At 44.7% G+C, this 16,309-nt stretch overlaps 1 protein-coding gene across 4 annotated transcripts in view; it reads left to right on the top strand.

Moving 5' to 3' along the window:
- LOC105466629 (RNA binding motif protein 20) overlaps window positions 1-16,309 on the top strand; it is a 197,223-nt gene that overhangs the window by 128,845 nt on the left and 52,069 nt on the right. For all 4 annotated transcript variants that reach the window (XM_011715696.3, XM_011715699.3, XM_011715715.3 and 1 more), the window contains exons 2-5: window positions 9,001-10,084; window positions 11,569-11,630; window positions 12,559-12,650; window positions 13,010-13,107. In XM_011715696.3, coding sequence (XP_011713998.2) covers window positions 9,001-10,084; window positions 11,569-11,630; window positions 12,559-12,650; window positions 13,010-13,107 — 1,336 coding nt within the window. The remainder of the gene's footprint in view (window positions 1-9,000; window positions 10,085-11,568; window positions 11,631-12,558; window positions 12,651-13,009; window positions 13,108-16,309) is intronic.

Raw genomic sequence — 16,309 nt, 5'->3', positions numbered from 1 at the left:
TATATTTCCTTTGTGTGTATAAACATTAGCAATTTGGTTTCTTAGAGAATTTTGTATAGCAGTTTTAAAATATACATTTCGAAAAGCTCATTTTTTCCATTACAAAAGACTCAGATGTTTCCAAGAAAAGTTTCTCAGCTGAGCGGTCACCAGATCTTATGTTACCGAGAAAATGGAAAGATTTCCCCTAACCCCAGAAGTCAAACCAGCTTCCTCAATTTGAGACTGCACAAAACCAATTAATTTTTGCCCAGTGTGGCTTTTCTTAATAATCGTATCTCAGACAAACCAATTCCTGTCCTAAGTGGATTCGAGCCACATTTCACTCTGAAAGTTGTGGGTCCATCTGGGAAATGTCTTTGTAGAGGAGAGAATTTTATAATAAGGTATTTTTGGTATTTCATTTACTAAATCTTCAGGGATATAGGTAAGAGAGCCTCTGTGCTGAACTGACTGCCCAACAGAATAAGGTTAGAGGGAATGAAATTATTTCATGCTGGCTGGCCTGCAACACATGCCTCTGAACGAAGCCATATACAGTCATGGGTTGCATAACGATGTTCTGGTCAACAACAGATAGCATATACAATGGTCGTCCCATAAGATTATAATACTTCATTTTTACTGTACTTGTCTAGGTTTAAACATATTTAGATATGCACAAATACTCACCATTGTGTTCCAGTTGCCTTCGGCATTCAGTACAGGAACATGCTGTGCAAGTTCGTAGACTAGGAGCAATAGGGTATATCATATAGCTTGGGTGTGTAGTAGGCTACACCATTTGGTTTGTGTATATACACTCTATGATGTTCGCATGACAAATTGCCTAACAACACATTTCTCAAGGCATGTCTCCATTGTTATATATGGATATATATAATCTCCATTGTTATATATACATGACTGTATATATAACGATGTTTTCTTTAAAAGCATTTTCAGGAGCGGCCAGGCGCAGAAATAGCTTAATTTGTGAGCAATGATAATGATAGCTAATATCATGATCATACTTTCCAGAGCCCCTGCACATCATGTTTGATCTTCACAGTGAGTGGAACAGACACTACGATCTCCATTTGACAGATGAGGAAATTAAACCTTAGCGCTATCAGATTTCAAAGGTGAAGAGACCTTGAAGATCCTTTCATCCAGCTTTCTCATTTTACAAAAAAAAAAACTCCCTGAGATCCAGGGAAACGAACTGACCTAGGATCCCACAGGGAGTAAATAAGGGCTGTTGGGCCAGGCCTGGGTTTTCTGATTTCTAGCTCCCTGATTTTGTACTCCATCATACTGTTTTCCATCTTCAGTGTGTTAGAGGAAACTTGGTAGGTTATGCATTCGTTCTTAAGGAGAAATCTTGTTGATATCAGTCCTATGCGCTATTTTATAAACACACACACGTGGAAAAAGTCCCTTATTTTCCTGTTTTTTTTCTATATGTAGATACAGACGGACACATACAGACAGATACACACACCGCATGTGGATGTCGCTGGGGAGATGAGGGTGGGATTGGACTTAGCAGAGTCTCAAAGGGGACTTCAACTTTGTCTGTCAAATATTCTTTTATTAAAAAATTTTGAAGCAAAATGCCATCACAGTAGCATTTGTGCATTTTGGATAATGGGCACTGAATTCATAGGTGTTTGTTTTCCTCTTCATATTTCTGTATTTTACAATTTTCAAAAGAAAACCAAATATGGATATTAAAAATAAATTCTCACCTATAATACCATACCCTTATTTTATAAAAATAAAGCATATTTTAAAGAAAGAAAAATGGTTCAGAAGGAAGGAAAGAAAACTATACTATGGTTCTCATTAGTTAAGTTGACATTAATCCTCTCTTTGCTTTAAGTCTTTCCTGGGATGACACTAGCAGAAAGTGTATCATTTTCTCTGCATTTGCTGCAGGATCAGTTCTTTTTGGCAGGTTTTGAGTCCTTCTAATAAGTCCAGCAGGAAAGGCAGGCCTCTTGTGTCGGTTCTAAACCCACCAGCTGCCCCATTGTGACTGCATAGTCCCCTGGCTGTGAGAATATGCTCTGCCTGATAAACAACGTACACAGCATGATGGACTGAAAGCCCAGGGATCTGGTACCAAACATGTTAGTTAAACTCATGCCCGAAGGAAGTAGGCCCAGAAACGTGGTTTGTGGAGCTCCCTTTAATGAATGTGTAAACAGAGAATAGAATATTGACCTTACAGTTTAAAAACCCTCCTTCAAGTCCCAGTCAAGTCCCTTATTCACTGGATGACCTCACACGGTTCATCTGATCTTTCTTGGTTTCAGTCTTCGTACTATAGACTGGAAATGGTCATATTTGACTTAGCTGTCCATATGGCTGTTCTGGAGATGAGACAGCTAATGAAGTGAGAACACTTATTAACACACCGACTGAAAAACACAAAACAAAAGAGAGATGATAGGATTATTATTGCTGTTATGAATCAGTCCAAGAGGTGTCATGGTGATATGAATCATCATATGGTAATGTCATGGCTAAGGGCCAAACACAGAATAGCAGTACTGACCCAGCAGTCTCAAAATTAGTCACAGAGGCCAAGCTACTGAAGACCCAGCAGGCCTATTGTTATCAAGAAAGAGCACTATCCAAAAAGTGTGTGGCCTCATCTTCTCCTTGCAAAGAGGAAATTCATCTGGTGTATGTTGATAGGCATGTATCCCACCACTGCCACTCCATCAGTCCTGAGGACAGAGGCAGCCTGCATTCTAGTCCCAGCTCTTCTCTGTCTCGGTGTGTGACTTGGGCTGATTCACAGAGGATGCCAACTTCTTTGGCTCTTGCAGTTTTTTGTTTGGGTTTGTTTTGTGTGTTTGTTTTTTGTTTTATTTTGTTTTGTTTTTGTCTGTAGAATGAGTGAGTTAAACTAAATTGTCTCTAAGGCCTCACCTTGCTCTTCAAATTTGTGATCACTAGCTGGAGTTTGAACTTTAGCCCCAGTATGACTGTTGTGTTATCATTGTCATCTTTGTAACCTGGCATTCAGGGACGTCCCTCTCTAGTTCATATTCTGACCTAGCTTCTGAAAGCATTATAGCGGAGTTGAGAATTTTTGATCTAGGAAAGATAAATATTAAAAGGAAATTCCCACTTACAATACCATAAATAAGGAATATTTTAAAGAAAAATGGTTCAGAAGGAAGGAAAACTATAATGTAGGTCTTGTTAGTTAAGTTGACATTAATCCTCTCTTTGCTTTAAGTCTCTCCTGTGTTGACACTAGCGGAATGTGTCATAAAGGCATGGAAAGATCATAAATTCTCAACTCTACTCTAAAGATGTGACCGTGAGCATTGCAATTTTTTGGCCACATCTTTATAGTGTTGTCATACCTAGAAAACATTTTCTTGCCTGGTCATGAGCTCTCTCACCTCGATTACTTTCTATATTTTAGCACAAAAGAAGAAATGGCACATTCGCCACTCAGCCAGTTGCGCTGGAAGTGAATTTAAATTCCTGCACTGGTTATCTTGGAAGATATTGTGCTTATTGCAAATGTGGCCGGTTGCATGAGTTTAGGCACTACCGTGCTCTGGGCTGTGGTTCTTGGTTCCTGCTTCTGGGTGACTGGACAGTAGCAGGAGAGAGTCTGCTGATACATCTACACACATTCACTCTACTGCGTTTCAGCTGTGCCCTTGTTATTCCACAGCCCCTTAAGTCCTGGTTCACCAAGCAGATGTTAAGACTCTCTTGGATCCCTCAAACCCTATCCCCCATGCCTGCTCCCTCCTCTCTCAGCAGTTATCCACTCCTTATCTTCTAATCCTCTTTTCTCCCTACGATGATGATAGTGACCCTGTAGCTCCAACTACTGGGTCCTCACAGTCAGTCCACTCCTGCAGAGGAAACTGGAGGGTGACCAGGAACCTTCAAGTCAATGTGGGCCACAGAAAGAAACTGTCTTTAAAAGCTGGTTAAATGCTGGTGGTTTATGTAGACTGGCTTTCTTTAAGCAAATAAAGGAAATGCATTGCCTCATGTCCAGCAAAGTCCAGGGTGGATTCAGGAGAAGCTGGCTCAAGGCATTCCTAGGAGGTCATCAAGGAGCTGCCTGTACCTCTGTCTTCAGGCCAGCATCTTCTGACTTGGCTTTATTCTCAAGCAGGCTGTCATTAACAATTATTAACAACAATTTAGCAACCGTGGCATGACAGAGAATCATGCCTGATAGCTCCAGCAAAGTATCAGAGAGTCTTCCCCCTTGAGCCAATCACTGCAGCCAGAGGGATGTGGTTCTTGGACTAGCCAGATCTGAGACATACTGCATGGGCCCCTATTTGTGCAGAATTTGCCCCTGACTACATTCCCAGAGGGTCTTTGGATGTTTGGTTAGATGGTCTGTACTCTGGGGGGATCAATTCATACCAGCAAGATCCAATCAGCCCCTACACCTACCACCGCCTCTCTAGTGGAAGCTGCTTTTGCATCTAATTGTCTTGGGAACTGTGCTGGTTTTCTCTTGCTGCTGTAAGAAATTGCCACAAATTTAGTGGCTTATAATAACATACATTTATTATCTTACAGTTCTTGAGGTCAGAAGTCCAAAACCAGCCTCACTGGACTACAGTCAAGGTGTTAGTTCCTTCTGGAGGCTTAAAGGGACAATCTGTTTCCTTGTCTTTTCTAGTTTCTAAGAGGCTACCTGCATTTCTTTGGCTCATGTCCCCTTCCTCCATCTTCAAAGCCAGCGGCAAAGCATCTTCTCTCCTCTCTGACTTCTGTTTCCATCCTTATATCTTCTCACTGACTCTGATCCTCCTGCTTCCATCTTAGAAGGACTCTTGTGATTACATTGGGCATACCAAATTCAGAAATTCAGATAATCAAGATCTTTAATTCAATCACATCTCCAAAGTCCCCTTTACCATATAAGACAACATATTCACAGCCTCTGTGGGTTAGAATGTGGACATTTTCAGGGCATCATTATTCAGCCTACTGCAGGGATTATCCACTCTATTTAAAAACCTGGACTTAGACAGGGAAAGAGTAGACTGAAGCTCCTGCACCGGAGTGGGGAATTGTAGATAGTCCTCTAGGAAGGTGACTTTGTACCTGCTTATAGGTTGAGTTATTCACAACAGCAATATTTATTTGCTTCTTGGGTGTATTTAGATTGTCCTTTTTGAGCTTTTTGTGGGTTTTTCTCCACAGAATTGTGTACTCATAAAAGAGGTATCCATATTGCCTCAAAGCCACCAGGTTCTGATGAGCCATACCCATTATCTTCTTTCTCCATTTTGTTCACAGCAATTACTTTGTGCCCATCAAGTGGGAGGCAGTGTGCTGAGGAAATACAAGATTCTCCAAGACATACTCCTTTCTCTTGTGGAACTTATGTCTAATGGAGTAGAAAGGCACGCACGCAATTATTTTTAACCCAAGGCGCAGGATGTGCTAAGTGATATAAAAGTGACAAACTAAGGAGTGTGGGAAGACAGCAGGAGACATCAGTTCCAGCTTCCAGGGGTGTCAGATCATGCACCCCAATTCTTGGTTCAGAAATATGATCACTATATGCACCTGAATTTCAGGTTATTAACTATTGCAGGCTAAGAATTTTAGGGCTTTAAAAAATAGTATGATGTGTTTTTTCTTCTTTGTCTAGGGTGTTTGGATCAAAACAGGTGCTCAGCTCTGATGATTCATGTGAAATCACTTCTACTCAAGGTTGACTAAAGTTGAGAATGATGAAAATTTTCCAGTCAAAGCAAAAGTTAGGAAGAAAACCTGGTTAGTTTTCTTATTTTTTGCAGAATCTGAATGGGTTAACTTCCGTTACCTGGGTCATACTCTGAAAAGGACAGGTTTCCCATGGCTGACCTGCAAATACCCAGTGTGGCTGGCTTTCCTAGTCGAAAAGCTAGCTCTTCCTCACATGTCCTTTCAGGGGCAAAGGGGAATCTCTACTAAGAGCTCTCTCCTGCCCAGAATGCAATTTTAGAAAATACAGCTGACTTCTCTGGGAAAAACAAAACCAACCTTGTCTTACTCTGGTCATGGAAACCAACTTGGCACCTCATTATCGCCTTGTTAGCAAGAACAGGCTGCATGATGGACAAACCTGGGAGGAAGAGTTGGCCCAGTGTGGCCAGGGTTTTCAGTTAAGCTTAATTGCTCTTCTAAAGCTCAGCTACTTAATATTACACAAGTCGAAATTTATCGTCAGACTCTTGATCATCCATCCTCCTCTTCCTTCCGTATTCGTGCCTACATAGATATCGGTGCCTCCCCATTCTGCTGCTGTTGAATTTGTGGTGGGTCACCAAAGGGCCCCCAAGGCTTGTTTGCAACCAGCTCGACTCCCCAAAGGAGAACAGGGCTGTAACTACCTTTAGCTTTGAGCGCCCTCTTCCCCCATATTTTAAAATGCAGCTAGCTGGTGCTGCCCTTGGAGCATAGCAGGCTGCTGGCTGGGGAAGGTGGTGCCTTTTTAACATCTTATAGGCAATTTTTGATTTTTCATACAAATGGGAAAGAATAACAAAGGTATTTTATCTGGCTCTCAAATGTGCTTTGTACTTACATTTAAATGTGGGTGTGCCTGACGTTCTGGGAACTCCCTGCCAACAAGACAGTGTGGCAGCTTATGTCACTTGCCCTTTTCCTCCTCACCTGAGCTAGTCCCCCACCTAAGTGTCCAACAACAGATGAACAGATCTCCTTTTTGTTTCATTATCGTTGGATTTTTACTGTACAGAACCTGTGACAGTAGAGACTAAGGTGTCCCAATTATGCAATGTCTACCCTGTACTGCCTAAGCATGCTTATTGTACAGCATGCATTGTCCATGGCAACCCCAATTTCCAATTTTCCAGTCCCCTTCTCCCCATTCAGATGTCCTAGAATTCCAGTTTATCAACATCCTGAACATATTTCCTGATGACACCCACTTTTCAGAGGGGAATCTAAAACCTGGAAAATATGGTCTTAACCAAAGATTCCCTGCCTGCCTGTGGTAACCACATATCCCAGACGTTCTGGGAAAGTCTTTCCAGTTTCCAGATCATGCACACTGATTTTTGGTCCAGAAACCACTATAACCAACCAATATAGGTCACATGAAAGACACATGTCAGACAGACACCCTTTGTGCAGTAACATTCGGTGAGAGTCTACTGTTGCCCACTACTTCAAATTCAGATTTTTTTGCTTGTAATTTTTTGGTTATTCCTTATGCTAGTTGAGTTTGAGAGCTCAGTTGAAGGGAACTGTGATATTGTGAGATTTGGTCTTCCTCAGGTTTCCTAGCATACAACTCCAAAAGTCTTTGGAATCACATAAATATCTTTTTGTATGCTAATGAGTTGACAAATGTCTGGCAGCCCCTTAGGTATCGTTAGGATGGGATCTGGTTACTGGAAAGCCCACGGCAGCATGGAAGGATTGGGACTTTCAGCCCCACCCCCAACCTCAGGGAAGGTGAATGCCGCTGAAGGTAGAGTTAATCACCAATGGCCAATGATTTAATCAATTATGCCTGTGCAATGAAACCTCCATAAAAACTCAGAAAGGACTGGGACATGTGGAGGTTCCTGGAGAGGGGGGTGCCTGAGAGGTCGTGGGAGTTCTGCACCCCTTCCCACACACTTTGCCCCGTGCACCTCTTCCATCTGGTATTCACTGGCATCCTTTGTCATTTATCCTTTCTAATAAACCAGTAAAACCAAGCAAGTCCCTGAGTTCTGGGAGCCTCTTTAGCAAGTTAGTCTAACTCCGATTTACAGCCAGTTGGTCAGAAGTACAAGTAAAACAACCTGGGGCTTGTGATTGACATCCAAAGTGGGGGACAGTCTTGTGGGGCTGAGCCATCAACCTGTGGGATCTGACACTTTCTCCAGGTAGTGTCAGAATTGAACTGGAGGACACCCAGCTGGGGTCCACAGCAGAACTGGTTGCTTGCTTGGTGTGTGGAGAAAACCTCCCATACATCTAGTGTCAGAAATGATTCGTGTTGTGAGAGTATAGGAGATGCTGAATTTGTTTGTGCCTGTATTCAGACAGGAAGACAATTCATGTTGCTTTTGGATGTGAAATGAGGACAAGGATGAAATAGTGTTTGGCACAAATGTAAACACGATCCACTCTGTAGGCAATTGTGAAGCCTGCCTTTTTCACTTAACATTAGAGCATATAGATTTTCTCATGTCATTAAAGTGGTTTTGTTTTTGTTTTTTGTAACAGAGACTTTGGCAAATTCAAGATAATGTTTACCATTGGCTATGATGGGGAAGGGTGAGGTGGGGAAAGCAGGTAACCAAGGGAGATTTATCGTGTTGGAATGTTCTCTGTCTTAAACTTGGTGCTGGGTACTCTTTTTTGAATGTCCTAAATGTTACATAATAAAGTAGAAATTTAAACACCAAGTTTAATGATTACTTAATATTTTATTATGTTGGTGTACCATAATTTCCTCAGTTCAAATCCCATCTCCCTATTGTTGGATATTTGTAATTTTCAACTTTGGACTCTTAAATAATATAGTATTAAGCATCTTTGGGTATCAAATTTTATCTTCATTTGAGCTCCTTTTCTCAGTTTAGATTTATATAATTGAATGCCAGGGTCAAAGAATGTGTCTATAATAAATGCATTTTGTTAGACTATCTTTTAACAAAGCTATATGCGTTGATTATCACTGACATTGTGCCTATTCTACTCTCTCTCCAACACAGTGTCATTTTTAAAAAATTGCTATTTTGCTAGACGAATATTTATTTCGAATGGTTTTAGTTTATGTTTCTACTTGCCAGTGAAATTGAACGTTCTGTCATATAATTTTTCCATTGGAGTTTTTTTCAAATGAGTATGTGTGAGCACAGGTTTTTGCAGATTCACTTGTATGTGGGACCTGTGTGGGAAGGTCTTGTTTATGTGGGGGCGGGGACCACAGATAACAAACAACAGCCCCTTGCCCCCCTCACTGAAAACGAGCTGTGCATCTAGACCTCTGTCTTCCTGCAGTGCCGCCAAGCTCCTGGACAAGAACCCGTTCTCGGTCAGTAACCCGAACCCTCTGCTTCCTTCACCTGCCAGTCTCCAACTGGCTCAACTGCAGGCCCAGCTCACCCTCCACCGGCTGAAGCTGGCACAGACAGCAGTCACCAACAACACTGCGGCCGCCACAGTCCTGAACCAAGTCCTCTCCAAAGTGGCCATGTCCCAGCCTCTCTTCAATCAACTGAGGCATCCGTCTGTGATCAACGCCCCCCACGGCCATGCTGGGGTGCCCCAACATGCTGCAACCATACCCAGTACCCGGTTTCCCTCTAATGCAATTGCCTTTTCACCCCCCAGCCAGACACGAGGTCCTGGACCCTCCATGAACCTTCCCAACCAGCCCCCCAATGCCATGGTGATGCATCCTTTCACTGGGGTAATGCCTCAGACCCCTGGCCAGCCAGCAGTCATCTTGGGCATTGGCAAGACTGGGCCTGCTCCAGCTACAACAGGATTCTATGAGTATGGCAAAGCCAGCTCTGGCCAGACATATGGCCCTGAAACAGATGGTCAGCCCGGCTTCCTGGCAGCCTCGGCCTCAACCTCGGGCAGCATGACCTATGAAGGGCACTACAGTCACACAGGGCAGGATGGTCAAGCTGCCTTTTCCAAAGATTTTTACGGACCCAACTCCCAAGGTTCACATGTGGCTGGCGGATTTCCAGCTGAACAGGCTGGGGGCCTGAAAAGTGAGGTCGGGCCACTGCTGCAGGGCACAAACAGCCAATGGGAGAGCCCCCATGGATTCTCTGGCCAAAGCAAGCCTGATCTCACAGCAGGTCCCATGTGGCCTCCACCCCCCAACCAGCCCTATGAGCTGTATGACCCCGAGGAACCAACCTCAGACAGGACACCTCCTTCCTTCGGGGGTCGGCTTAACAATAGCAAACAGGGTTTTATCGGTGCTGGGCGGAGGGCCAAGGAGGAACAAGCGTTGCTCTCTGTGCGGCCCCTGCAGGCTCACGAGCTGAACGACTTTCACGGTGTGGCCCCCCTCCACTTGCCACATATCTGTAGCATCTGTGACAAGAAGGTGTTTGATTTGAAGGTAAGTTGTCCAAGACAGGCTGGGAGCCACAGCTAGAAGCCTGGGCAGGCCTTTCCCCACGACCCAACTCACGCTGCCAGTGGGCAAGGAACTTTTGCATTGGGGTAACAGAATTTTGCCATCAGTATTCTTGACTAAAATCGTAGGTATTAGGACCCAAAGGAATTTCCGAAATGTATCAGGACCGGTCCCTTGCTTGAAGGTGAGTCAGAAATTCTTACACACTTTTTATAGATGAGAAAGCTGAGACTGAGTCGGGGAGCAAAGGACCCCATCTGGGTTGCTGAGAAGGGGCTCGGGAACTCGAGTTTCCTGCCCTCTTATGGAGCGCTTCTCCCCTGTGGTATACCTAGAAGCTACTGCCCCTTGAGTACCCATACTGTAGTGAGTTAGAAAGGAAATAAACCAGAATTTTGAATTAGGGGAAATAGGTTAATTCCCCCTTGGAACCGAGACAAATTATTATAGAGAGCCTCGGGTTCCTCATCAGCAAAGTGGAGATAGAGCCTCATGACACCTTCCCGGTGGTTGGAAAATGCCTTGAGTTGCTGCACACAGAGCTGTATGATAGTATAATTTCCCCCCAAACAATGTATGGCAGGTGCAGTGAAATATTTTGAAGCAACAAACATTATAACAATTACCATATATTAAACCCTTTCTGTGTGCCAACAGTAACTCTTATGAGGCAGATATTATTATGATTTTCATTTTACAGATGAGAAAACTGAGGCCCAGAGAGATGAAATGACTTTCTCAGCCCCTTCCCCCTGCCACCTCCCCAGCTTAAAAGTGGCAGAGTGGAGATTCAAATGTGGGCCTGACCCTTCCAGAACCTGCACCATTTAAGCACTGAGCTGCCCCGTCTCCCATCCCTTATCCTGTCCAAAAGCATAATAATGTCCTTGCAGAGTGTGAGTGACACTGCAGCATGTCATTCACCTCTATTTGGGTCACATCATCCAAATGCATCCCTGTGACCCAGATGGGACATGCCCTCTGACCTCCAGTCTTGGGAGGGGGCTAGCTGACACTGGGAGGTGCTCAAGGATTTTGTCTCTCATGAACCTTTTCTAAGGCTTTGTAAATCACTGTGAGTCTACCTGCCAGATTCTCCCAACTGGATATGAAATAGATGGGGTCTTCCTGGGGGAAAGGAGAAGGGGTGGGAGGTGGGAGGTAGGTTGTGGGTGCAAGGGTCCATTGAGAGGGGTAGAGAGAATCCAACTTGTGAGTCCGGGCTCCTGTTCAAGATGGGCATGAGATGGGTGGATGAGGAGCCGATGGAGCAAAGGCTGGATGGGGAGGCAGGAACAATGGGAGGAGCCTGGGAGGGAGAGCAGGAGGGTGGGGGATGTGTCCGCAGGGGTGGTCTAGCCTCTGGGAGCTCTGTGCTCCCTGCCTGGCCAGTGACTCTGTGCTCATCCTTTGCCTTCCCATGGACTCAGTTCTACTTTGGTCACTTTTTTTTCTTTCTGACCTAGGACTGGGAGCTGCATGTGAAAGGCAAGCTGCACGCTCAGAAATGCCTGGTCTTCTCTGAAAAGTAAGTGCAGTTCAGGAGGACAGGCTCATGCATCGGCTCAACACATATTCACTGAGCATTTACTGTGTGTCATACGCTGTTTTGAGTCCTGGGGCAATAGCAGAGACCAGAACAGGCAAAGTTCCTGCCCTCAAGGAGCTTATGCTTCACAGGGGCCAGAGAGATGATAAACAAAATGAACAAGAAAATTACAGCATCCCTGGTGGTAAATGCTAAGCAGAAAACACCGGGTAGAGGCGGGAAGTGTGTGTGCGCACGTGTGGAGGCGGGAAGTGTGTGTGTGCGCGCGTGTGCCTCCCTTTTCTGGCTTTCATATTTTTTCATTGTAGTCAAGTTCACATAGGACTTACTATTTTAAATACTTTGAAGTATACAATTCAGTGGCATTTAGCACATTCACAAGATTGTGCAAATGTTACCACTCTCTAGTTCCAGAATATTTTCATTACTCCAAAAGGAAACCTCATACCCATTAAGCAATCACTCCCTATTCTCTCTAAGCCAGCCCCTGGCAACCACCAATCTGCTTTCTGTCTCTATGGATTTGCCTGTTCTGTACATTTCTGTAAATGGAATCATATAATATGTGGCCTTTTGTGACTGGCTTTTTTTTTTTACTTAGCATAATATTTTCAAGGTATATCCATCCATGTTGTAATATGTACAACCTTTCTATGGCTGAACAATATTCTATTACATGTATTATCACATTCTTGTTTATCTATTCATCTTTTGATGGACATTTGGATTGTTTCCACCTTTTGACTATTGTGAATAGTGCTGCTAGGAACATTTGGGTATAGTTTTTGTTTTAACACCTGTTTTCAACTATTTGGGGGTCTGTACCTAGGAGTGGAATTTCTGGGTCACATGCTAATTCTTTGTTTAACTTATTGGGGAGCCGGTTTCCCTTTCTCGCCCTCTCCAGTGCTGGCATCCGGTGTATACTTGGTTCGGCAGAGGGAACATTGTGTGCTTCTCCTAACAGCACAGCTGTTTATAGCCCTGCTGGGAATGAAGGTGAGCGAGGCCCTACAGGTCAGCAGCTTGAAGCAGAAATGGGCTTCCCACAGGCACATTATGTCCCATCTTCAATAACCAGGACTTCCCTGATGTCCCCTTCTTATGCATATAGAAAGCAAACAGATCCCAAGACACTAAAATGCACTGGGCCTGCTGTCTGGAGTCATCAGTATTCTCTGAGATACTTTAGGCATAAAGCTTTGCTGATTATCAGCATGTCCAGAGGTATAGTCATGTCAATCACTAATAATATGTGAAGGGGAAAGGTTTGGTTTTCTATGCCTGCTTATGTCCTAATAATGACTTTTGATGTTAAGTTCTGGGTTTTCATCGAGTTTGTGTAATTCGTCATTTAGATTATGCCTCAAATCTTGGAACATCATACGTGCCCATTCCAGCAAGGTCATTTGCTCAGTCAAGCCCCACATTTCCTTTGGCTTCTGCGGGGACAACTGTGAGTACAGAAACATTTTCTCCAGAAATTAATGAAAATGATTATTAGTTTATTTATTTGTTTGTTTATTTATTTGAGACAGCCAGGCTGGAATGTCGTGGTGCAATAATATGTCACTGCAGCCTTGAACTCCTGTCCCCAAGTGATCTTCCTGCTTCGGTCACCTAAAGTGCTGGAATTACAGGTGGCCAAAGTGCTAGGATTACAGGTGTGAGCCACCATGCCCTGCCTCAAATACCTCTCTGTGTGCTGGTCACCCTGAAATGCTTGGTGCTTTCCCCAGCACTGTGTTCTTCATGCTCAGTATGCACCTGACATGCCACAGACTGGGAGGATGTTAACATCTTTTTCACTTAAAGAATAGAGAGTTGGCTGGCTTTTGAGGTCTAGACTCATTTATACCTTGTACCCTTCAATTTACCACTCTGGGAATCACACTCTCTAGTTTCCAAGATGATATCACCACTAGTGAGGTGAGCATGTGACTCAGGCAGCCCGGGAGATCATCATACTTGCTGGCCATAGATTGGTTCATGAATGGTGTATACCTGTAGTCCCAGCTACTTGGGAGCCTGAGGCAGGAGAATCACTTGAACCCGGGAGGCAGAGGTTGCAGTGAGCCGAGATCATGCCACTGCACTCCAGCCCAGGTGACAGCGGGACTCCGTCTCAAAACAAACAAACAAAAAACCATTTTCTCCATTGTCATTGTTATCCTCAAGCATTTGTATGGGCCTAGAGGTGCTGATCTGGCTTTGTGTCATTCAGAAAAACATCCCCAGACAGAAGTTAAGAGCTGTTTAATCCAGTTCATCTAGTATGGAAACACATGACTTAAGAAGCTGACATAAATCCTTAAAATTGAAGGCATTCCTGGACTTTCTAGCATTCAGCGCTGGCTTAGAAAAAAATAAGTTTGAGCTTTTTATGTTTTTTTAAAGACTATTTGATGTTTTATTGAAGTGGGTTATTTCCTAGGAGAAGGTAATTTTGAAGCTCGAACCAGAAAACGTGTGAAAATAAGGACTATGCGCTGAGCATTTGTTGGCCCCTTGAGGAACCAGTTAGTGCTGTATAATGTTTTTGTTTGTGGCCGGGCGCGGTGGCTCAAGCCTGTAATCCCAGCACTTTGGGAGGCCGAGACGGGCGGATCACGAGGTCGGGAGATCGAGACCATCCTGGCTAACACGGTGAAACCCCGTCTCTACTAAAAAAATACAAAAAACTAGCCAGGCGAGGTGGCGGGCGCCTGTAGTCCCAGCTACTCGGGAGGCTGAGGCAGGAGAATGGCGGGAACCCGGGAGGCGGAGCTTGCAGTGAGCTGAGATCCGGCCACTGCACTCCAGCCTGGGAGACAGAGCGAGACTCCGTCTCAAAAAAAAAAAAAAAAAATGTTTTTGTTTGTTCGTTTTTAGTTTTGCTGTCTCTACAATACACACTTTAGTCCTCCAAAGCTCCTAAGCTTCGTCTCTCCTTTTTCACCAATGGTGACAGCTCCTCTTCTCTCTGGGGTTTCAGTTGTTTTGTGCCACCACCCTACCCACCATCTGACTTCTCTTCTTCTTCCCTGGGCAGGAGAAAGGGGAGTGGGAGGAAAGCTGACTATAAAACAAATGTGTTTGTCTGAACCCTCTGGAGGGTACCTGTTTGTATGCCTTAGCCTGTGCCTGTGTTTTTGTGGTGTGAGTTGCTGCAGCCTTTCTCTCTTGTCCTGCGAGTGAACACAAACTCACAAGAGCATGTCTCCACGTGCTGTCCCTTCTATGTGTTGGCATGCAAAACATCAGGCCAGTAAGCCATGAAGTGCAGCTCTCAGGCTCTGGGGAGTGAGTAAGTGGAAAAGCGGTGGTTCGTGATGAGATGTGAGGCCTGCCTGAGCCCAGGCTTCTGTTTATTCGTGTGCATTGATTTGTAATGTTGAATAGGAGAAGCGCTTTGAGAGAGTCCCTGTCTAGAAGCCCACATTTTGGTGAAAGAGAATTTTGTGGTTTCCTTCTTTGCACTCTGCTCACTCAGAGCCACGCCCAGGTCAATGGCAGCTTCGGGTCAGTCCCAGGAGCCTGCAATGGCTAGATTCAGTGACGCCTGTCCTCTGAGGTCAGATTCCTGGTGACATGACCTCTTGTCCTGATGGAGGTGTGGGCCATGGAGGAACTTCTGTGCTCACAACCCTGCCCTGAGACCCCACTCCAGGCACTGAAGGGGAGGGACTGTGACCACGATGGGGGAGGCTGGATTGGGTGTCAGGTGGGCAGGGGCCAGGGCTTGTAAATTGACTCCAACCTGGGATATGGGTACGGGGAAGAGATGGCATCAACCGAGCCCCTCTGTAAACCGGGGTGGATAGGGAGAGAAGAGACACAGGCAGGACATTCTGCAGTCTGTCCCAGGCCTCTTCCCCACGCTGCAGTGCTGCCCATTGAGCCAGAGACCCTTTCCTATGGACTTGGCTCTAGGGACCTAAGTTCAAATCCTACTTCTGGAGCCACTTGCTGTGTGTCTCCAGGCAAGTCACGTTACTTCTCCGAGGCTCTGTTTCCTTAAGTGGGAACAATAATGCCTTTGGAAGATAAACAACTGGATTTTCATCCAGCTTGTGTAATTTATTGTTTTGATTATTCCTCGAATCTCAGAACATCCCATGCAGCCCTGCAGCCCAGGCTTCTGGTTCAGTGGCCAGCACCAGACAGTGGGAGCAAGGCTTGGCATAGACCCAGTATTGTCTTGCCCTTGTGAGGATCAAATGAGATAATATAAGGGACAATGATTTGGGAACTGTCAAGTACATACGAAGTAACCATGGCTGCTGTTGAGTAACGAGCGCTTTTAACCCATTTTGGCTGTGAAGAGTGGAGGGGAACCCACCCTGTCTAAGGCTGGCTCTGTCTGCTGGCCACAGGATTTTGGCTGTGAAGAGTGGTGGGGAAACTCACCCTGTCTAAGGCTGGCTCTGTCTGCTGGCCACAGGATTTTGTCCAAGTCTTGGTATCAGTGTTCCCCTTATACAAATCTGTCTAGTAATACCCAGGGTCACCCTTGCTCCACCTTAGAGATGTTTTGAGGTTCCCATGAATGTATTTTTAAATTATGCACCAGTGGGCAAGCACAAGCAATCTGATGATTTGTGTGTTGATTCTAATTAATTCCTAGGAGCTCTGAGTGCAACTTCCTCCAAACGCCTAGAGATGGGGAGTTTATCTGA

Source organism: Macaca nemestrina, chromosome 9 (genome assembly GCF_043159975.1).
Source record: "Macaca nemestrina isolate mMacNem1 chromosome 9, mMacNem.hap1, whole genome shotgun sequence".
Lineage (NCBI taxonomy): Eukaryota > Metazoa > Chordata > Mammalia > Primates > Cercopithecidae > Macaca > Macaca nemestrina.
Note: the sequence above shows the minus strand (reverse complement) of the source record. Positions and strands in the feature narration are given on the sequence as shown.